The sequence below is a fragment of the Euprymna scolopes genome, chromosome 23 (genome assembly GCF_053919585.1).
Source record: "Euprymna scolopes isolate OS-2025 chromosome 23, ASM5391958v1, whole genome shotgun sequence".
Lineage (NCBI taxonomy): Eukaryota > Metazoa > Mollusca > Cephalopoda > Sepiida > Sepiolidae > Euprymna > Euprymna scolopes.
The window spans coordinates 54322522-54346562 of NC_136504.1; the positions used below are offsets into that span (position 1 = coordinate 54322522).

General features: G+C 35.9%; 1 protein-coding gene across 2 annotated transcripts in view; it reads left to right on the top strand.

The window, feature by feature from the left end:
- The window catches only part of LOC145245901 (VPS10 domain-containing receptor SorCS3-like), a 1435182-nt gene that overhangs the window by 1041805 nt on the left and 369336 nt on the right, over positions 1-24041 (top strand). For both annotated transcript variants that reach the window (XM_080107637.1, XM_080107638.1), the window contains exon 7: positions 13466-13584. In XM_080107637.1, coding sequence (XP_079963763.1) covers positions 13466-13584 — 119 coding nt within the window. The remainder of the gene's footprint in view (positions 1-13465; positions 13585-24041) is intronic.

Sequence of the window (24041 nt, forward strand, 5' to 3'; positions counted from 1 at the left end):
CATGCAGAAAAACGGTCAGCTGACCAACTTAGAGTTGATGGTTTGACCCCAAAATTCGATATTTGTCGTCCGGAGGGCCGAGCTTTAATATGATACCAAGTTTGTTAATATTTTACCTGTCTGTCAAAAGTTTTAGGCGAACATACAAACATACATACTAACAGACGTTTGAGATGCATATATATAGAAGATAAAATATATTTATGTGGATCAGATTGATTTATATATTTACTAGCGGTGATACCCGGCATAGCCCGGATGTTTAGAGGTGTGTGTGCTCGGGCGGTAGGATGGGGGTAACCAAAACATAAGAATAAGAGAAATAAATATTTTAAATATTAAATAAAAATTAAATCTATATATATATATATATAAGCGAAAATGTATGTATGTATGTGTGTATGTTTGTGTGTCTGCTAAAAACTTTCGACAGACAACAAAAATTCACAAACTCGGTATCATATCGAAGCCCTGTCCTTCGCTCGAAAAATATCGAAAAATTGGCCAAAAACGTTCATTTTTTCACCCCGAAATCGACAATTTTCGACAGGGGGGGGCAACAAAAACGGCCTTCTCGTGACGATGAGCGGTTCTACGCATGCGTCAGATAACGTCATGACCTGATTTACTTTAAATAGTTGAAAAATTGAACAAACTTCATGTACGTCGCGTTAGCTCAGTCGATTAGCGCGTTGGTTCATTATCTAAACGTTTTGGGTTCGGATCGTCGTGTGAGATGTCTTCTTTTTCGATTTTTTAAATATAAATGTTGAACCAGTGTTATTTAAGCCATTTTTCACGTAGCGTTCGTTTTTCTGTTTTTTTTTTTTTTACTTCGCTTATCCACCCCCGACCACACACCCAAAAACACCCGGGTACACACCGATATTTTTTTTAATTTTAATATCGAAACAGGCTTATTTAAGCCATTTTCACGTGTTCGTTTTTCTGTTTTCATCGTTCGTTTGCCTTACGTTAGTTTTTTTGTGTTTTTCCCCGCTTAAGCGTTGTTTTCTTTTTTTACACAACGTTGTTTTCTTTTTTTACTTCGCTTATAACAAACAAACCTGGTCATTGACGTCGTCGTCGTCATCGTAACGCTCGACGACTTCCGGTCGCGCACCTGTCAATTTGGTTCTTACTTAAATAAATTCAAACATCTTTCACTAACTCATTCTGGCTGGCCGATTTTATTTTCAAACTTCGCCTCAGGGCTTCAGGTTCGATCCTACCCCCACGGGTTCTTTTTTATTTAACACCACACACACACCTACAAACACCCTGGCAACGCCGGGTATCCCCGCTAGTATACTATAAAGAAAAAGTTAAAACTTTAAAAAATCGAGAAAAAAAACACAAAAAAAAACTAACGTAAGGCAAACGAACGATGTTTAATGTAAAAATCGGAAAAACAAAAACAAAAAAGAAAACAGAAAAACGAACGTTAAAACCTCTTTAAAAAAACACGTGAAAATGGCTTAGATAAGCCTTTTTCAATATTAAAATTTAAAAAATCGGTGGTATATGGGTATATGTAGTTGGTCGGGGGTGGGGGTGTTAATGAAAACCTAAGAATAAGCGAAGTAAAAAAAAACAGAAAAACGAATGTTACGTATAACCCTGCTTCAATATTAAAATTTAAAAAATCGAAAAAAAGACATCTCACACCACGATTCGAACTCAAAACGTTTAGATAATGACCCAGTGCTCTAACCAACTGACCTAACACGACGTACAAGAAATAAAAGCATTTTTTTTTATCTTTAAACTAAATCAGGTTACGACGTCATATGACGCATACGTAGAAGCGAATTCGTCATGAGACAACGGTTTTTGCTGACCCCCCTGTAGAAAAGTGATGATTTCAGTGTGAAAAAATTAACGTTTTGGGCCAATTTTTCGATATTTGTCGGGCGAAGGATGGGGCTTTCATCATTCGTTTGCCTTATGATATTTTTTTTGTGTGTTTTTCCCGCTTAAGTTTTAACGTTGTTTTCTTTTTTTTTACTTCGCTTATAACAAACAAACCTTGTAATTGACGTCGTCGTCGTCGTCGTCGTCGTAACGCTCGACGACTTCCAGGCGCGCACCTGTCAATTTGGTTCTTACTTAAATAAATTCAAACATCTTTCACTAACTCATTCTGGCTGGCCGATTTTATTTTCAAACTTCGCCTCAGGGCTTCAGGTTCGATCGTACCCCCGGGTTCTTTTTTATTTAACACCACACACACCTACAAACATCCTGGCAATGCTGAATACCCCCGCTAGTATTATATAAAGAAAAAGTTAAAACTTTAAAAAATCGAAAAAAAAACACAAAAAAAAATAACGTAAGGCAAACGAACGATGTTAAATGTAAAAATTGGAAAAACAAAAACACAAATGAAAACAGAAAAACGAACGTTAAAACCTCTTTAAAAAAAGACGTGAAGAATGGCTTAAACAAGCCTGTTTCAATATTAAAATTTAAAAAATCGGTGGGTAACCGGCGTTGCCCGCGTGTTTTTGGGTATGTGTGGTCGGTCAGGGGTGGGGGTGTTAATGAAAACCTAAGAATAAGTAAAAAAAAATACAGAAAAATGAACGTTACATGAAAAATGGCTTAAATAACCCTGCTTCAATATTAAAATTTAAAAAATCGAAAAAAAATAGACATTTCACACCACAATTCGAACTCAAAATGTTTAGATAATGACCCAGCGCTCTAACCAACTGACCTAACACGACGTACACGAAATTGAGTCATTTTTTTATCTTTTAACTAAATCAGGTTACGACGTCGTATAACGCATGCGTAGAAGCGAATTCGTCATGAGAGGACGGTGTTTGCTTACCCCCCCCCCGCTGTAGAAAAGTGCTGATTTCAATGTGAAAAAATTAACGTTTTTGGCCAATTTTTCGATACTTGTCGGGCGAAGGGTGGGGCTTCTATATGAGACCAAATTTGTGAATTTTTGCTCTGCCTGTCGAAAGGTTTTAGCAGACACACAAACATACATGCATACATACATTTTCGCTTTTATATATATAGATGAATTTATGTAAATTGATGAACACGTTTATAAAATTAATTGATTTTCGATAAGAAAAAAACGCACTGTTTAATTTAAAAACGGCTAGATTTAATATTAGAATAATTTTCCTTGTATCAATGAGACGAAAGTTATTGACTTGACTTAGTTATTTCCCCTTTCGAAAATCTTTAGTGGCTAGTGATGACTCGGGATGGAAACGATAATTATCCGATTTTACATTTTTCTTGAGACTGCTTTTTGTTTTTATAATGGATATTTGATCCTTTAAACATCTTCACACTCATCATTTCATTTTCTTTTGGAGTGAATGATGAGCAGTTTTCCTGATTCTACTATTTTCGAGTCTTATTTCCTGTATTTGACGAACGTCACTTTTTTCAGTTTACATTTTGTTCCGGGATTCTGATGAGAAGAATTTGCTTTCATTATCTAGTACGTCGAATTTTGTTTACTATATAGTAATCTTTTGAAACAATTGTTTAGATTCTACCATTTCAGTAGATATCTCATTGCCGATGTAATCCTCTACCTGTATAAGAACTAAAAACGTTCTAGGATGGAGTACTACTGCCACATCTAGGCGGGAGCTGCTCAAAGCACCTATCCTGCCTGGACAGAGTTCAAAACCGACTTCATAACTAGGCCTGTGACAACAGTATATTCTTTTTATTATTTTGACTCTTGAGTATATATCCAACACAGTTACACAGAGTTAATCAACCGAGAACCAAATCACCTTTATATAAAAACATATAAGATATCAACGGGTATATACTTGAGAGTCAAAAATAAAAAGAATATGCTGTTGTCACAGCCCTATTCATAACCTAGTAGGTGATGCCCTTTTCTCTTCACCACAGAAGAGACGTTACGAGCCTGTCTCTGTTCTATTATTATTTTCATGGCAAGTGCTCGTCTGAGCTTCAATCTATGGTCATTCTTCACCAACCTTTCACCAAAACAATCACTATAAATAATTTCGCCCTACTTTCTATCGATGTCTAAACTTAAATGTGGATTCCATGAACAAAGCTTCTTTCCTAGAACTACCCGCCTGTGGAACTCTATTCTGCTAGTCTGCTTCTCACCTGACTACAATATTGTCGTCTTCAAGTTTAACGTGAACAAGTTCTTGCTGAACTGTTCCCTTGAATAATCAAATTATACCAAATTTCTACTACCAACAATTACTACGCTATTGTCCTAATGACTACCGTATACACATTATCCCCTTATCCTCGAGTGGCCTCCGAGCCTTAATAGGTGCTGACTCTGTAAAAAAAAAATTAGGAAAAGCTACGCTTGGAGATGCCGTAATCTCAAAATGCAGAACGTCGACTACGTTGCGGGATGGGGCGTTTTTCTCCCGGTTTCATCTTTCAAATGCACAAATTATAAAATTCATATATGGCATCTATGGGGGTACTAGATGGCAACATTTAAAAACATTAGCTATCAGTGCTGCAACAAGTCGAAAAACACAATGATTGGAAAAACTTTTGCAGAGATGTATGTTCTGGGTATTTTCGACGGAACCTTCGACAGATTGGAAGACTAGGGCATACAGTCGAGATTGAATCCCTCTTCAACAGAAGGAAATATAATACAATCGCTCTGGGTCTTCGGCGGATATGACCCCGCAGAAAAGGACAGTTTTCTAGTTATCATGCCAAACAGAAATGCCGAGACTCTTCTTCCACCGATAACAAAAACACGTTTTGCCTTGGACAATAGTCGTGCCCGACTGCTGGAGGGCGTACAGCGGAGGTTTAGGAGAGGGTTACAAACATGAATCAAAAGTTAAACTTTGTTGACCCTAATACACACGTATAATGCATTGTAATGTTACGAAAACGCAAGCAGAAAGACCTTCTTCCAAGGCTTTATTTAACATAAAACATAGCAAACGGAAAACATCACGTGAGACGAGATATGCAAATAAAGAGAAAGTTATTATAAGGAATCGATAACAACACGCAACTACGAATCACATCGAGAGAATGTGGAAGGAAGAAAAGCAAAGGAACAAAATCGGGTGTGGGACTAATAGGGCCTAATTAGAAAACTACCCGACAAAGTTCATGTGAAGACAGAAATTCAAAGAAGATCCCTTCGTCTCCATATTGAACCAGATAACTGAATATTACACTCAACTTCCTTCCACTTTCTCCACATCATCTGTTATCGTCTGCTCTTAAAGCAAAAGACAATTTGCCAACCAGCCTGCTCTCTACAGTAAAATAAAAATCATAAATATGGCCACAAAAATTTATTGAATCTGAAAAAAAAAGTAGCAAGAAAATGTCTCATTTTTGTTTTCTTTCAAGTAAAAAAAAAGAAGCCCTCCCCCCTCTACACACAATAAAAAACAAAAACCCATAACAATGCTCCCCCCAACAAAAGTAATAAATCTAAAAAATGTCTCATTATTGTTTGTTCATGTAACAACAAAAAAGAAAAAACATATGCAAAAAAAAAACATCTTTCATATTTTTTGTTTTAATTCTCTTATTTTGTTTTCGTTTTCTTTTTAAGATGAAAGTTTAACATTATCAGTGTTTTGATTATTTTCCTCTTTAAGAGACTAATAACTTTTTGGGGGGGTTATGTCTTCAGGCGTTTCTGCATCAGCATATTCCGGTTCTTTCCGTTATCTGCCCGGAAACGCTCGTGAAGTTCGTGGTAACAAAACTGTATTAGTACCAAAAATACATTGCCTTCAATTCGTTAATACATCTTTTTTTTTTTTCATTCTCCGCTTCTTTTCAGATAATGATTTCCCTCACCGTTTCTTCACAACTCATCCGTTGTTGTTTTTTTCTCTCTTCGCTATACTTTATTCCATTCCGAATTTTGTTTAAATGTCTAAATGTAATTTAATTTATTTATATTATTTCGATGTTTCACCTTTAAAGATCTGGCGACGGAAAGGCGCCTCGGGATCTAGTTTTCTAGCTTTTAATTGAAATGTTGCTTTTATTTTTACTATTACTAATTTTTGTCGAATGGTCTATTGACTATTAAATACAGGAAAAAGAGTTTTCTCTCTCTCTCTCTCTCTTTCTTTCTCTCTCTCTTCCTCTTTACTATGTAATGTCTCCTGATTCAATATAACTCCATTCTTTAAACTTTAATCAAATTTTATAACACAAAATATCTTCTTTGTATGGAGAAGTCAGATTTGTTGTCAAAATAATCATGTTCATTTACTACCGGAAGACTAAAGGTCAAATAGCATGATAGCTCGTAATGGCAGTTGCTAATGACCGACTTGGTTTTGAGGCCTGTGAGATAGTTTTAGTTCTTTCGCTCTTTCTTTATTTATCGCTTTCTCTTTTTTTTTTTTTTTCGTCATGGAAAAAAGTAGATCACATTTATTTATAAAATGTCACAGAAGAAATAGGCATTTCCAGCACCGATGATTTGTGACTTTTATTAATTTGGAAAATGCAGTAAAACAATAAATACAATTTTTATAAAAAAATTTTTGTTCTCATTTTATTAAGTCTTCCATTTTCAGCTGTAATAATATTTCATTCCGAAGTCGAGATAATTAATTCTCTTCAGAGAATTAATGACTAATGCCAATAACGACAACCAGCTATCTGTTATATATCACCATTTAAACATTGTTAGTTTCAGAGATACCATATTGTTGCGTCTGGATTCCATTTACCACAGTTAGTCGATTTTTGTCCACCTTTTATTAAGTCTTGCATTTTTAACTGCAATCATTTTTTTATCTGAAAGTAATAAATTCTCTGCAGAGAATTAATGACTAATGCCCACTTCAACCAGCTATTCATTGTTCGTATTTATGCAGTAGCCCATAAGCTTTTAAAGATCTAAATACAACGTGGGTTCAATATCATGGTCAAATACTGCTTCGAAAAAGAAATGTGACTATTAGCCAATACAGTACGGTAGTACCACATCAGTATGGACGATTTTCTCTTATTTTGTCTGAAACCAGAGTAATTGCAGACAAGTGTCAATCTCAGTATATTCTACAAGAAGTCCAACACAACATTTTTCACCCCTTTCTTCATCGACGTTCAGCACTCGGAGCTGTACACAGCAGTAATAAAAGTTTTGAGCATTACTATTTTATGCTATTTGATATTTTTAATGATATATTAGCATTTAAGAGAGTCAAAACAAGGAAAAGAATATGCTGTTGTCATAGCCCTAGTTATGAGTTACATATTTTGAAAGGAAAATGACAAGCAGTACACCCTTAAGATACCATACCCCTAAATGTCCAGACTACTTTTCATTATTAAAGTGTCATTTTGTCGGTCTTGTCCAATGAAAAGACATGCTTAAATATCTGCAGAAATGTGAGGGGTGTACTCTTTTTGTGATACACTACATATACGTATATATCGTTAGTTATCATTCTGAAAAATAGAAAGCGTGTTTTAATCACAATCATATTTTATTGATATTTTTTAGAAACTGTTAGATTTTAAGAGATGCCATATTATAGAATTTCACTTTCGACACTTGACCGCGTGATTGTCCAATTCATCAGAAAATAATCAATATAATCTCCTCGCCTAAGTTGATTTTGGTCTTAATGATTATAATTAAGTCTGTTTACTTATACCAAGTCTGTGCATATATATGTACGTATTATATATATGTATATATATATATATATATATATATATATATATATATATATATATATATATATATATTGTCTCTCTGTTACAGATATTAATACTGTGAGACTCTAAGAAAACAAACCCTTTCATGAACATGTGTCAGAAGCAGAGATGTGTCATTGAATTCTTGGCAAAAGTGTATCGAGAATGCTGGTAACTATGTAAAAAAAAATTCTGGTGCACAAAATGTCGCTCGTTTAAATGGTGCCACTTCCAGCTTCGTAGTTCTTCAGCATTTTAATTTTTGTAGTTAAAAAAATAGGAAGCCTTATTTTTGTATGCATGCTTTAATTGAGCTGAACACGTGGTTTAAATGTCTTATCTGCCTAAGTGTAATGTTACATGGGAAATTATTCAATGCACACAGATTGCCCATTTATCGTTGACAGAAACAGTTTTTCGTCTCTATCACTGGCCGATATAAGTAGTTGCTCAGTGAGAAATGGAGTCTCTCAGTAGCAGTTGTTGATGCTCGATCGAATCTGTTGCATGATGTAGCATTGTGTGTTTTAAGGTTAGGGTTAGGGTTAGGGTTAGGATTAGCAAAGGACACATCATGCCACTCCACACGAACTTAATCCTAATTGATATATTGAGATGTTTACTGTTGTTAGGTGCTCGCTGAATAGAGTGGCTACAGGAGGAAAGGCATACGTGTGGCAGCAGGACACAGTTCTGCATCAATCTTTCAGGAAACTCCAAAAATGAATGTCTGAGTACTTTCATTTCACCAGTCCCAACATCTTTGTCTCTCACTCTTCTGACTCCAATCCAATAGATTGTTATGTGCAGAGTACAGTTGAAAAAGACACCAACCTTTCGGATTGCAACGCTAAGGACAAGCTGACCGTCAAGATAAAACAGGAATCCCTTAAATGGTACCAAAAAGGCTGCATGCTCCAGGTTCCTGTCCCATCTGGAGACCATATAAGAGGCTCAGGGCGGCTTCTTCAACTGAGCTACATTCGTTAAAACATCTTCTAAGAGATGTGGTTTGAATTTTAAGAATGCATCAATTATTGGCCAAGGTTATTCCTTGTCTTTACAACTCTCCTATCACACCATGCATGGGGTACTGTTGTCATGTTTGGGCTTGTGAATCTCTGACACATTTGAGTGTTTTTTTTTTCATAAGGTGCAGAAACGTATCTCTAACTTGATTAGCCATCTCTCCACCTTTTCAAACAAACTTGATGCTGCTAGTCTCAGTCTTTTCTATAAATAACTGTTATGACACGTATCTTCACTATCCCTTTTGTTCCAACTCCGTTGACATGTTTATAGAGATGAGAGAACGAAATGGAGTTTCATTCGATATTAATAACCAACTTTATTTTCTATCTTCGTTAGTGGAGTGTACAAGAGAGAAAGGGGTTAGTAGGTTGAAGTGTACAGAATAGAATCAATATCATGCCGGCTGGTTGAGGAGACAGCAGTTCAGTTCCGTTTACACGTGTTTATAGGTAGTAGTCGCCGGGATGAACGAAGCTGATTAAAAGAGAGAGAAAGGGGAGTCTTCAGTGTGTTTGAGTGCGTGAGTGTGAGTTGTATGTTCTTTAGCATGACAAAGAGTGGAAACAAATCTGAGTTCGAAGAGAGCCATATTAGCTTGTAGTACTCACATTCTGCCAGGGGCTTTCGCCCCAGGCTAATGTCCACTGCCCGGCAGGATGAGGATCAAAGAGAGTTTATGGTTTCAGATTTCGCCTTTTATATACTCTGTCACGTGATTGAGAGCTGGCTTGTGATTGGACAAGCCAAGAGGAACATAGATTTCAAATCTCGAGGTCGTGAGAAGTAGCTCCTGCCTGTGATTTTAGCGAGTGTCGACCGCTACACATCTGCATATTCATCTAGCGGTTTTCATTAATTCGATGATACCTCATTGTAATACAGCTTCCTATTCCAGTGGCCTCTTTCTTATAGCCTTGTTCTTATTAAGAGTAAGGCCAGTAAGAATCTCGTCTCTTCGATAATCATCTTTCTTTATTTTTACCTCGTTACATGAAGTGGCTTCATGCCTTGTCTGGGATGATTCTCATAAAAAGTAGATGTTTATTTTCTAAAGTGTCAAATTTGTCTCGAACACCCTGTATATACAACGTATCAGAAATTGTCTCTTGTTTGATTGATACGGAGAATTGCTGATGCTAAACAGCTCCATCTGCATTTATCCTTGTTTGTCAGTTATTTACTTAATTGAATCTTAACAAAATTTGTGGGCATACGATTGGCGTTCGTATTTTGTAAAAATAAAAAAAACTAGTTTGTTTGTATGACTGCGAATAATCTTACATAGCCCGGGGGTGATTATCAAGTAGACATTCAATCATTTATTCGTTTAATAAATCATTTGTATCTTAAGTTAAAATCATACAGTTGTCTCTGTAATGCGTGCGTGTGTGTTGCTTCCTCCAAGGACTGAAAATAATTTTGTTAGTTGTAACAAAATACCGCCTGCATCTTTTTACATTACTCATCATTGAGTGAATTTATTCGGTCATAACCGTCCGCAGGACTGAAACATCAAAGTCGAGAAGGGGGAGCTAGAGACAGAGGGCGGGGGTAGAGAGAGTCAATTATTTTAATTTGAATCAAAATATTAAATTACATGTTCGTGAGAGTAGCAGTATTATTATTAATTATTGTCGTTTCTCTCGTTAACTCTCTCAAACGCATCTTCTCAGGAAGATAGTATGTTTAAACTGTCAAGAATTACGCCTGATACTGCCTCTGTCGTATGTCTAACATTATATCTGAGTAAATATTAATGCCGTCCTTTCTTACGACTTTCATACCCAGCAATATTCATCAGTATTTCTCATACATTTCTTTTCTTTTGTTTATCCGAATGTGCGCTAGGCACATTAACGAATAATTCTTCTTTTTATAAATATTTTCCATGTTTAAGAAAAACACTGACATTGAATGAAGTCTTATCACTTTTCTTCTTCCTTTGAATGTCTGAGATTATTTATTGCTGGAAAAGTTGATAAGATTGACAGCATTTCAGGCAGATTAATTTTAAATGGATGTCATAATTCGTTTAATCCGGAGTTTCTATACAAACTTAATTGTTCATGAACTATAAGCAGATTGCAAGATATTAAAAAAAAAATTTTTTTTCCATTTCAATAATTTATATAAGAATTAACATAAACGTGACTTCTTCTTCTTCTTCATCATCATCATCATCATCATCATCATCATCATCATCATCATCAAGATTATCTGCTCTTTTTGATTTCCATTTTCTGCTTTGCAGACCAGGCGACGATGACAACTAAGATATGGTCCCTTCTGATTAGTGATTATCTTTGCCTAAAGAACGTGAAAGCCTCTCCCCTTTCCCTCATGTAAACAATGGCTTACTCCTCTATTTCACCATACCTAATTATTCAGCTAAATTTGATAGCAGAAATCGGAAGTCAAAAAGGGCAGACAACTCCGACTGTATTTATCATCATCATCTTCGTCGTCCTCATCATCATCATTGTCACCATCCAGCTTAACGTCAGCTTCATCTGCTGGCACACCTTGGACAAGTGAAACATAAGATTTCATCTAGAAATACAATATTCACACATACAAAAATGCACGAATTATTTATGTAAAAGTAAGTGATGCTAGATTTCAAGTTATTTTTTTAGTGTTAAATGCTTACACCAAATAAATATAAGGTCAAATCACAAAGTTGAAAATCAGACTGAATTAATCCCTATATATAATTAAAAAGTGCAGTATTTCCCTTCTGGACGAAAATACCGTAGGTTTACAGCAACAGATGCCACATAAAAAAATACTATGTCTAAACCATCTTATCTAACCTTTGACCGCCGTTATAGACATATTTATTCGTTAGATTAAAATCCTATATTGCATCCTAGAAGAGGCATCATGACGATTGCCATCATCTACAGAGGAAGTAGTTCTTATTTTTCCTTCTCCATCGACAGTACTCCTCTTCCACCAGTCTACATCCGGAAAATATATACACATTATTACTATGTTCTCCAGTCACCCGTCGTAACTGTATTATAAACTCCTATACAATACATTAACTTTTTATTTCTCTTACATAAAATAATTTCTCCCCTACACATTTCCATTAATTCTGATTGGTTACTACCTCTCAACCTGCTTATTCGAGAATAGATACCTTATTGAATAAACGAACTCATAAGCTGTCAAAAAAAACATGACCGATAAACAACGGTTTCTTTTCTGTTACGTTTTTCTTTTCCCCACTATATTACTTAACTTCTACACCTGTTGTCTGTTAAAATTATTGATTTCGGTAAAATAATGCTAAGACGTAATCACGATATTCGAGATTTGTTACATCAGCGGGCGAACAACAGATTTTGTACAGAAATACATACGGACACATAAAGATACACAGACTCCGTAAGATAGACTTATAGGGAGAGAGGCAGATACACTAATACCTAGATAGAGATAGTGACAGAGACAGATAGAGAGAGAGAGATACAGACCGAGCAAGAAGGAGAGAGAGAGAGTGAGAGAGAGAAACACCTTTCTGAACAAGATTACACACTTATTTACTTTAGACATAATATTTTCTTTGTTTACAAACAATACGCATAGAAGTTTTTAGACCTTTCCTTTTCTTATAAACAATACACACATAACTATTGTTATCTTTTTTTATTTATATTCTTATACACTGTTATTTTTATTCTTAGATACCGAAGTTTAGTTAAATTTTTAAGAGCAAATAATATGCTTACAACAAATACCGCATTACGATTGTCCGCAATTAAGTAGTTTTTCGATTATTAATCAATACTGACCGTGGGGGTTAACTTCCTGCATAAGCACAAAATTATTTCATAAAAGAAAATACACTTGCGAAATTATTTTAAAAAAAAACAATTTGATTTACTTACGATATTTGGAACTTTGCCTTCGGGCCAAGATCAAAATGTAGTATCTTTTCTTTATATGCTACACTTCAATTTCTGAGAAAATTTTTATTTTTGTTCCTTCTATACACATTTCTCGAACATTTAAAAATAAATTATGTTTATATATAGTGAGTGTAATATCCTACTGCGAGACATGGGCTTTTGTTTTGTAGTCGAATAACTCCCGGTTTACCTGTCACAATCGTTTCCGCTCGCTCTATCTCCTCATACTCTCTTTATCTCCTCAACTACAGGCTAAATAATATTACTAATAGGTGCTGTTGATCCCCTATGATTATAATGGATAATTCAAATCTTTTTAATTTATTTATTGCGGATTATTATTCTTATCTTTATTGGTTGTTGTTTCACGACGTTTCGGCCAACTATTCCTCTGGCCTTCGTCAGGAAGTTCCTATCCCTCGTGGTTACCACCTGACGAAGGCCAGAGAAATTGTTGGCCGAAACGTCGTGAAACAAAAACAAATAAAGACGAGATTAATAGTCCGCAATAAATTAATTTATATAAATAATACTCATCTCAATAATGAATTCCAATTAAAATAATATGTATAGCAAATCTTTTTCTTTTCTTTTCTTCCATTGTCAATAAAGAGTGTTATCTGTCGTGCATCTGACAAGCAAATGCCAACGAAATCTGGTCTTAATTCTCGACCACATGATGTTACGAGAGTTTCCATAATATCTTGCGTTAACCGTGATATTTATTGTGCATTTTATTTTTTTGTTTCTTTCACTCGTTTTCATTGAGCTGAAGATATAAATAAAATAATAACTAATGTATCTGTTTGTTGGTTTCTTTTGAACAGGTCAGAGCCAGTACTTAGCCTGCTTGGCGCCTTATTGTGATCAACTCAATATGGACTTTTCCATCAATCCCATCTTGCCTTCATCTTTAGTCGTACAGGATGAGTACGTCTTTGTGCAAGTACGTAATGCTTCATTTCAAACCTACTTTACTTTTTTAGTGTTAAATGCTTACACCCAATAAATATGAAGTCAAATCACAGAGTCGAACATTTGACTTAATTTTATATATATATATATATATATATATATATATATATATATATATATATATATATATATGTAGTCATCCACATGCAGTGCTTTTCGCTGTATCACAGCTCATCAATGTGGTAGACAGGCAACTACTTCAAGCCAGGATCAAAACCCAACTACCCAAACGACTTGGAGAACTATATATATATATATATATATATATATATATATATATATATATATATATATAGAGAGAGAGAGAGAGAGAGAGAGAGAGAGAGTATAAAATAATATAATCGCATTGAGACACCGTTTCTCCTCAGACAACAAAAGTTAAGCAACATGGAGCTTTTTTAGTACCAGATGTGTGACTATTTGGGAATTCTAGGCGCTTTATGTGCTCTCCGCTTATCTCGGCATTTTTTTCCAGTCGACTCGGAAGAGGTGTGGTTCGAGATTGCGCACCTTCTGCCACAAAAATTTCACGTACAGGCACCCCTTCGTGGCGTGGGTATCCATTGTCTGTCAAAGACTTAAGGAGCCTATGTGTGTGTGTGTGTATATATATATATATATATATATATATATATATCGTAACGAGAAAAATGACAGTGTGTAGGTCGTATAGATCATGTAAATTGTGTAAAATTGTGTTTTATTATGTTTTTTACTTTGAAAATTTGATGAATAAGTGACTGCAAATGCAGCAAAGACATAATGTTGCATATATATATATATATGTATGTATGTATGTATGTATGTATGTATGTATGTATGTATGTGTGTATACACACTTATTAGTAAAATGTATAAGGCAATATCCAATAGTCCAACGAGTAAAAGTTTTATTATATATTTCTCAACATGTATAAAGCTAAGAATCTGTGAAAACTCTTTATAGTCCATCATGTTCTCTTCCCATGAAACATGATCAGAAATTAATTGTATCTTCTGACATAATAGACAAAGCAACAAGAGTTAATTCCAAACGAATAGATCTGTTGAAATAAATCAATTTTCTTTTTCATTCGTGCCTGATAGTTGTTTATAATGAAAATAGAAGCTGGGGCTAGAAATATGCATCATTAGTGAGATAAGGCAGGTATTTATTGGCATGTGCTGTTAAAAAAATTATTTTCGATCTGTTTCTTCGGGTTTTATATTTTATCCGGCTCTTTATATTTTCTTTCTTTCCCATTAATAAAGAGGGAGGCTTATTCACTCTCTATTTCATATGTAATCTTTCTATCCTCATTTACACAAAGACCCAAAAAGATGATACATTTCTGCCCATTTATTTAATGGAAATAGTCAGTTAGCATGCATTAGGCTATTGATTGTTGAAGGCGTTGTGAAAAACTAAACAAAAAACACATATTCACATGTAAGGGTTAATATACTTCATAACAACAACATATCCAACAGAATTTCAACTCTGCATAGCTGATTTCAAAAGCCGCATGAATATCTCATAAGCCAAAGGATGGAATATTTTATGAAATATTCATCATCATATGTATTAGCTTAGAGCCAGTTAAAACTATTATAGGCCGTAATTTTCTCTTTCCCATGAGATATGGTAGGTCAGAAATAAATTGTATCGTCTGACATATAGACAGTGCAATTAATTTCAGACTAAAAGTTCTGTTTCAAATATGCAACACAATCTAAATGAATTTTAGTTCATTTTATATACAACAATAAATATACAACACAATCTAATATATAAACTAAAATCAGTTTCCCTCTCTACGTTTGTGATCAATGCCTTTTATAACATACTAGCCTGTGTGCCCGGTGTTGCTCAAGTGTTTGGAGGTGTATTGAGCAACAAAAAAAAAAAAGTAGTAGTAGGCAGGCAGGCTCGAACCTGTACTGCGAAAGAGGGAAAGAACAGGAAAAAAAAAACTCAAAAAAACATGACGTCTTTGCTGTTGCGTCCATCACCAAACCATAAGTGGCAAAGGTTTAAACTAAGGCTAGTCAATCGAAAATAAAAGCGACCTCTTCTTGTAGAAAAATGCTTAGTTGAAGATGAAGGAATTAATGTTTGGGGCCAATTTTTTGATATTTGCCGTCCGACGGGTCGGGCTTCAAAACGAAATCGATCTCGTGAAAATCCATCGCCTCTGTCGGAGGTTTTAGGCAGACATATTTACATACATACATTTAAACAGACAGGTGATATTTATATAATAGAAGATGTCATATGAAGAAATATGTTTTGCTAATGAATTATATTTTCTCGATTTATATATATATATATATTTTTACATCGGAGTCACGACTTATCAAGGCCCAAAAGTCACTTGAGGATAAGGGTTAATGAGTGTATGGTAGTCACTGAGAAAACAGCGTACTAATAGTTAATGGTGAAAATGGAGTAGAAATGGATTATTTAGAGGAGCGACTCAACAAGAATTTGTTTACATTGGACTTAAAGATGAGCATATTGTGGTCAGTTGGAAAGCAGACCAGCAGTGTTTGTGTGAAAGTTTGATAAGGGGGGACAGTAAATTGGAGCTCAGACAAGCACTTGCCATGAAAATAACAATAGATCAGAGACAAGCTTGCAACATCTCTTCTGTGGGAAAGAAGTTGCAGAGAAGCAAAAAGGCATCACTTACTTAGTTTCCAAGCCAGTTTGAACTTTGTCAAGGCAGGATAGGGTGCTCTGAGTAGCTTCTGTCCAGATATGGTAATGGTGCTCTATTTTTAAGACGTATCTGTCTCTTATACAGGTAGAGGATTGCGTCAGGAGTTAGATACCTTCTGGAGTGATAGAATGATGCAACCCTTTTTCCGGCGACCTTGGCAACAGTTTTGATGTAAGTCTTCCATTTCAGGTCAGGAGTAAAAGTCAGACCCAGAAGTTTGTCAAAACAGGAAGCCTCTTTTAGATGAGAGCTATTCATATCAATTGGGGCCAAGTGGGGATCAAAGCGTTCATGGCGAAAAGATAAAACCTTGGTTTTGGATGCATTAAAATCAACCACTTTTTATCTCATTGTACCACATGCTAACGGTCTGAAGAGAAAGATTCAGAGAGACCTTGGTCATTGTTAGCCTTTGAAGTGTTGCCATAGACCGCAGGTGCTCGTCTGAACTCCAATCTCTGGTCCCCCCCTTGCCAATTTTTCATGAAAAACACCCGTCTAGCTGAATCCACTGTAAAAAATTTCCCTCACTCTTTAGCTGTGCCTAAATCAAAACGTGGATTCCATGAACAAAGCTTCTTTCTTAGAACTGCACGCCTGTGGAACTCTGACTACAACTTGGATGTCTTCAAGTCCAACGTTAACAAATTACTAATGAACCGCCCCCTTAAGTAAACACTTCATCAAATCTCCACACTAACGTAATGTACTTGCAATAACCCTTATCCCTGAGTGGCTTCCGGGTCTTGATAAGTGGTGACCACCGTGTAAAAAAAAAAATAAAAATCATCTGTGTACATGTCGATAAATGAACTTAGAATGTGATTTAGAAGATCATTGATGAAGATAAGGAAGAGAGTTGGGCCCAGGATGGATTCCTGAAGCACGTCAGCATTGATATTTTCAGCTTCAGACTATTGAAGTAGTGGCTTCTGTGTGCAATGGCTGCAGTACATTCAGGAGTGTACCAAGGCTGAGTGTTCGGTTTCTATTGGAATTTCTAGGGGGGGGGTATATAGCTGTTTATGTCGATAGTTAACTAATTAGTTAAATCAGATGTTATATCAGGCACGTTCTTTTTAAACATAGAGTGTAGAGGTAGTTCTGATATGAACGTGTGGAAATTGTCCCAGTCACTCATCGAGTATTGGTACACTGTTCGATGGAAAGTGATATTGGGGTTTTATTATACTTTGTGTTTGTCTTTATTGAGACAACCGAGTGATCAGAAGATCCTAGTGGAGTCAGAACTGAAGATGAGCATAGTTCAGGGCATGTTATTAGAAAAAGATCTAAAAGACTTGGAAATTGTACATTAGCATTGCATACCCAAGGAGGTTCGTGAACAATCTGAGTTAGGTCATAAAAATCTCCCTTCGTCATCCGTTTTATTTGAGTGAACTAACCATTTAACATTGTGAACATTCAAATCTCCACAGACATGAATGTTGGTTAAAAGATAAGCAAACAAAATATGATCAATTTGTTTAGCAATACTCTCAAAGATACTACTCCATCATTGTGAGGATGATGGAGGGCAAATATACACGCTGTGCTGTTAATAAGCACTACTCTAAAGCACATGTAGGAATGTTCGGGGTTTTCTTTGGAGATGTCCCAGTCATAGAAGAAGGTATCCTCGGTGTAGTTACATATTCCTTGTACATGGCAATATTGATGGTCGGATTTGGATATAAAGTTAAAATAGCCTTTTATGAAGAAATCGGCTAAGGAAGCAGTTAAATTAATGCCAGTTTCAGACAAGAACAACGGGTCAGGTTTGGTCTCCCATAATTGGATTTCAACCTCTGGGAAGTTTGAACGTAGACTCCTGATGTTTTATCTTGTTAGCTATTTGAATTTGTTTTGTTTTTTTTTGTTTTTTCATGAAAAGGGAGACATATTCACTCCCTATTTCATATGTATTTTTTCTGTCCTCACTTACACCAGAGCTAAACATTAATAAGATACATTTCTACTCATTCATACAAAAATAATGAAAATAGTTTGTTCGCTCTATTAACGTGTATCACTTAACCGACTGAAAAATATATCGCATTATATTTCCTCAGAAGAGTTAATTTGCCATATAACAAAACTGACAAAAACAACAACAACAAAAATAAGTCCAACAGAATTTTAACTCTGCATAGCTAATTCGCAAAGCTGTATGAATATCGCATATACCAAAGAATGGAATATTTTATGAAATATTCATCAACAGCTGTATTAAGCTAAGAATCGGTGAAAACGAATGTTCACTTTGCTAGGAAAGATGATAGGTCGGAAATGAGCTGTATCGTCTGACATAAGAGACAATGAAACAAGAATTGATTTCAGGATAACAGTTCTCTTTAGAATATGCAACAAAACATTGAATAAATACTTACACTTTGAACAAAGCAAGTTTTCTGGGGGTGTGAAATTTTCTTACGTCGACCTGCAACAAAACAGGTGCCATGACTGTTGCATTGCCAGTTAAACATACTTCAAATGTAAGTCCTGAGATATACGCAAGTTGTTTCTGAAGAAAAGTAGGCGGTGGCTGATGTGAAGTGGTTACTGGTGAAGATGTAGATTCTGCATGCCCCGTTCAAGCTAACGCATCAGTTTGGCTAGTGCGTCTGATAAAGACATAAATGCATCTCTTCTATTTCAAGCTATGGGTAAAATAGTAGTGTAAACTAGACTCTCAAGCTTTGGTAGGAAAACTTTTAAATAGCTCTATCTACACCAGCTGTGGGTAAGGTACTCATGGAGAAGTTATTTATCTTCCTCCCCTGAAAGGATGATGTAACACAGGGGTCACAAACTGAGATTTGAAAAGCCAGTGCCCTAGAGGAAGAGCACTCTAACTTGCAAGATAATGCCTTGGCAGCCATATTAGTAATACCCTGTAGGTGCGCTTCAGGCAATTAGCAATATTCTAACCATTTCTCAAAAGGAGAAGGTAAAGCCTAGGAGAATGGACCTCCTAGAACTGCACATGACCAGGGACATACTTCAATCAACAAGGAATAAGCCTTGTAAACAATAGCTTAGACTGTTCGCTTTGTGACTGAGGAAAAACATCGGGCTAAACTACTCAGATTCAATTTGCAACGAAAATCATAAACATCCTTTGAAAAAAAATCTCTGCTGATCAAGATATTTTGAAAAACAACGCTTTCCGATGTCTGGAATAGTTCTAACAAAACCAAAACCTCGACTTTAATTTAGACCATTTGAATTTTGTATGATTGAATTATTTTCTTTGGACAAACAAATGTAAATTTTCTTTTTCTAAATAAACTTTTTAGTATCTTGACTTTCTGTTAAAGTCATCAGACTGTTGTTATCTACAGCGTGTCTAAAACCAATTCAACACACAACTAAAATATATTAATCTATATAAATAAAAAGTAGATATATGTATGAGTGTCTGTGTGTGTAAATATTTAACCGATAAACTCTTAAACAACTGGTCATGTAACACTGAAATTAACAGGAAATAGTAATCGGACATCAATGATGGTTTATAACGAGTAAAATCTTTGTTTGGATGAATGAATAATGCTTACAGAGGTCGGCAAGTTGAAATGGAAATTGTTTATTTTAATTTGCCGACATTTTCATTAGTCTGTTATGCGTAAAACATATCATAACTAAAAGTGGTTTAATTTTCTGATGTTCTTATCTATCTGTCGGGCTAGCTCAAATGGTAGCAAATGCAGCTGGATGCTAAATGTTTTGATTTCGATTCTAGGTAATGGTATTCAATATTTATTTAATATATATATATATATATATATATATATATATATATATATATATATATATATATATATATATATATATATATGGTACTAGTGCAGAGAGTGATCCGGGCGTAACTCAGCCACTGCTCGGCTGTCACCGGAACACTGACGTCAACAGCCGGAGTAAGCCAAGCGTCGCCGTGACATAAAGCTGAGCCACTGAAAATGAGGTGCGATGTTTTTCAACGCGGCGCGCGTTGCAAATTCAAAGCAGCAGACAATAATTTAGAAGAGGAAGAAAAGAAAAAAACAAAAAGTAAAAAACAAAAAAAAACACACACACACCAGTTCCTACATTAACGGAAAAGACACACAAGTTATAAAATACAGGACAGGAAGAAAAAAAAAAAAAAAAAAAAAAAAAAATGAATCTCACATCTTTATGTGACCAACTCAAAACCCCAGCCAGAGTACCGGATTGTTGTCCAACAAAAATATTACTGGCAAGGTCGAAAACGTGTTCATGCAGACACAGCTGTCAGTTTATGAGAAGAGCAAAAATCAGCGATGGCTATGCCTGGAGGTGTCAGGCTAGCAATTGCCGAACGTATAATTCACTAAGGATTGGCACATCTTTCGCCAAGTCCAGACTTACAATAGCAACAATTATCAAAATCATCTATCTGTGGGCCTACCAGCGAGCCACAAAAGAAGATCTCCAACGCGAATGCGGTTTAAGGGCATCACACACCATCGCCGATTGGAAAAATTTCCTGAGAGACATCTGTGGAGAATATTTTCTCAGAAATCCTCGGCAGATAGGGGGCCCGGGCCATACGGTGGAAATAGACAAGGCAGTATTCAATCGCCGAAAACATAACGTAGGCCGACTAATCACACCGGTCTGAGTATTCGGTGGATACGACCCCACCGAAAAGGAGGGTTTCTTGGTGAGTGTACCAAATTGGAATGCAGAAACCCCCCTTCCCTTAATAAAACAGTATATTCAGCCGGTGACCACGGTCGTATCAGACTGTTGGAAGGCATACAACAAAGTGGGGGGGGAGAGAGGCGTATCGCCATTTGACGGTGAACCAACCACAGCCTTCATTTTGTAAATCCCGAAGCGAAGGCTACGACGAATCATGTGGAACAAATGTTTCAATTTTCACGTTTTTCTAAAAAAAAAAAAGAAAGCCTTCTTCCCCCCCCCAAAAAAAAAAGAAGTTTGGTTTCAACATTACACGTTTTTCTATAATAAAAAAGACTCCCCCCTCCACACACACACAAAACAGTTTTGTTTCTATTTTTCTTGTAACAAAAAAAGAAAAATATCTTTGAAAGTATTGCTGAACCAATGAACCTTTTATTGAACTAACAAATGTTTAAAATTATTTTTCCATAAAAAAAATATTTATAAAAAAAAATAAATGTTATACCATTTTCCTTTATCGCTAATAAAACTTTAAAGTTCCAAGGTAAGTTTTCCTTTCCTTTTTCTTGTAATGCTATGCGACGCTCAGCTTAATTTCCTCGGCGATGCTCGGCGATGCTCGGCGAACTTTCTTTTTTTTTTTTTTACATAGGCATCACCACATTATCAAGGCCAAGAGGCCACTCAAGGATAAGGGTTAAAGAGTGTACAGTAGAAATTGGACAATATAGTAATCATTAGTAATGAAAATTTGGTAAATTTGATAACTTACATGGAACGGCTCATCAAGAACTTATTTACGTTAGACTTGAAGACAATCATATTGTAGTCAGCCGGAAAGCAGGAAAACGGAAGACAATTCCACAGGCGTGCAGTTCTAAGAAAGAAGCTTTGTTCATGGAATCTACGTTTAGGTTTAGGCACATATAAAGAGTGGGGGGAATTATTGATAGTGTTTACAGCTAGACGAGTGTTTCTTGTGAAAGTTTGGCGAAGGGGGACGATAGATTGAAGCTCAGTCGAACACTTTCCATGAAAATAACGATACATCAGAGACAAACTCGCAACATCTCTTCTGTGAGATAGAGGTTGAAAGGAAGAGAAAAGGACATCTCCTACGAGGCTACGAAGTCTATTTTGAACTCTATCAAGGCAGGACAAGTCCTTTCTAGCAGCTCCTGCCCAGATGTGGCAACAGTATTCCATCCTTGGACGTACCTGGCTCTTATATAGATAGAGAATAGCATCAGCAGTGAGATATCTACCGGATCGATAGAAAGATCCCACCATTTTTCCAGCGGTCTTGGCAACAGATTTGATGTACGTGTTCAATTTAAGATCAGGAGTAATGGTAAAGCCCAGAAGCTTGTCAAAACTTGAGGCCTCCTGAAGACGAGAGCCATTCATTTCAATTGATGCCAGATGTGGATCAGAATGTTGATGATGTAAAGAGAGAAGCTTGGTTTTAGATGCATTAAAAGTAGCCAGCCACTCCTTACCCCATTGTAATACATGCTCAAGATCAGAAGAGAGAGAATTGGAGAAAACTTGGTCGTTTACTGTCTTAGATATGGTACCATAAATGGTAGTGTCGTCAGCATAAATGTCTACAAATGATGTAAGGATGTGATTTGGAAGATCATTAATGTAGATCAGGAAAAGAGTTGGGCCCAGGATGGACCCCTGAGGGACACCGGCATTAATACTGTGAGCTTCTGATTTTTGCCCCTCAACTACTACTATCTGAACCTATCAGAAAGAAATGATTTAATAATTGAGAAGACATTTCCAGCAATACCATAGCTAGAGATCTTATGAAGTAAACCTTTATGCCATACCCTATCAAAGCCCTTAGATATGTCAAGAGCAATTGCCCTAGAAAGTTTGCCTCCGTCGAGAGATTTGCTAATCCTATGAGATATAACTGTAAGCACAACTTTCCTCGCCGACGCTTGGCTTACTACGGCTGTTGACGTTAGTGTTCCGGTGACAGCCGAGCAGTGGCTGAGTTACGTTTCCTTTTACAAACCTAATCCTGTTTTACAAGATCAAAAACACAAGCAATTTTCCTAAACATCGTGAATAAATACTTGAAAAATATAAAGAACTTGAAGCATAAAACCTTCTTCTAAAATTACTAGATTTGGCATTAAACAACTCGAAAAATGTTGATATTCTGTAAGATAAAACAGACGACTAAATTACACGGAATTTTCCGCGTTTCACTTTCCTAAGAACTCTTCAGACTTAAATACATGGAATTCATATTACCAGGTGTTTCATATATGCACATGGTGTTTGCTTTCGTTAATTAACCAATCAGATTCATTGTTATTCCCACCCATAGATCAGTGTCTCACTAGCTAATGTCAAAACTTCGGTTGAACAAAAGTTGTTTTGTTTTATACAGGAATCACCACTTATCAAGGCCCGGAAGCCACTCGAGGATAAGGGTTAATGGGTATACATTAATCAATGTGATTACAGTGTAGTAAACATAAGTAGTGGGAATTTTGTAAATTGGATTACTTAGGGGGACGGTTCATCAAGAACTTGTTTACGTTGGACTTGAAGACAATCAGGTTGTAGTCAGCTGGAAAGCAGGCAATCGGAACAGAGTTCCACTGGCGTGCAGTTCTAAGAAAGAAGCTTTGTTCATGGAATCTACGTTTAGGTTTAGGCACAGATAAAGAGTGTGGGAAATTATTGATAATGGTTTTGGCTAGACGAATGTTTTTCTTTGGCAAGTGGGGTTCATAGATTGGAGCTCAGACGAGCACTTGTCATGAAAATAACGATAAAGCAGAGATAGGCTCGAAACGTCTCTTCTGTGGGAAAAAGGTTGCAGGGAAGAGAAAAAGGTTCGGCCAAGTTTCACTTCTTTCTCCTTTGTTCTCTTTATTTTTTTGGAATTAATAATACCTGCATGCTTGGAGTACTTTTCTTATTTTTATCTGGGGTGTTGGATTAGTTTAGTCTTTTATTTAAACACACACACACACACACACACACACATATATATATATATATATATATATATATATATATATATATA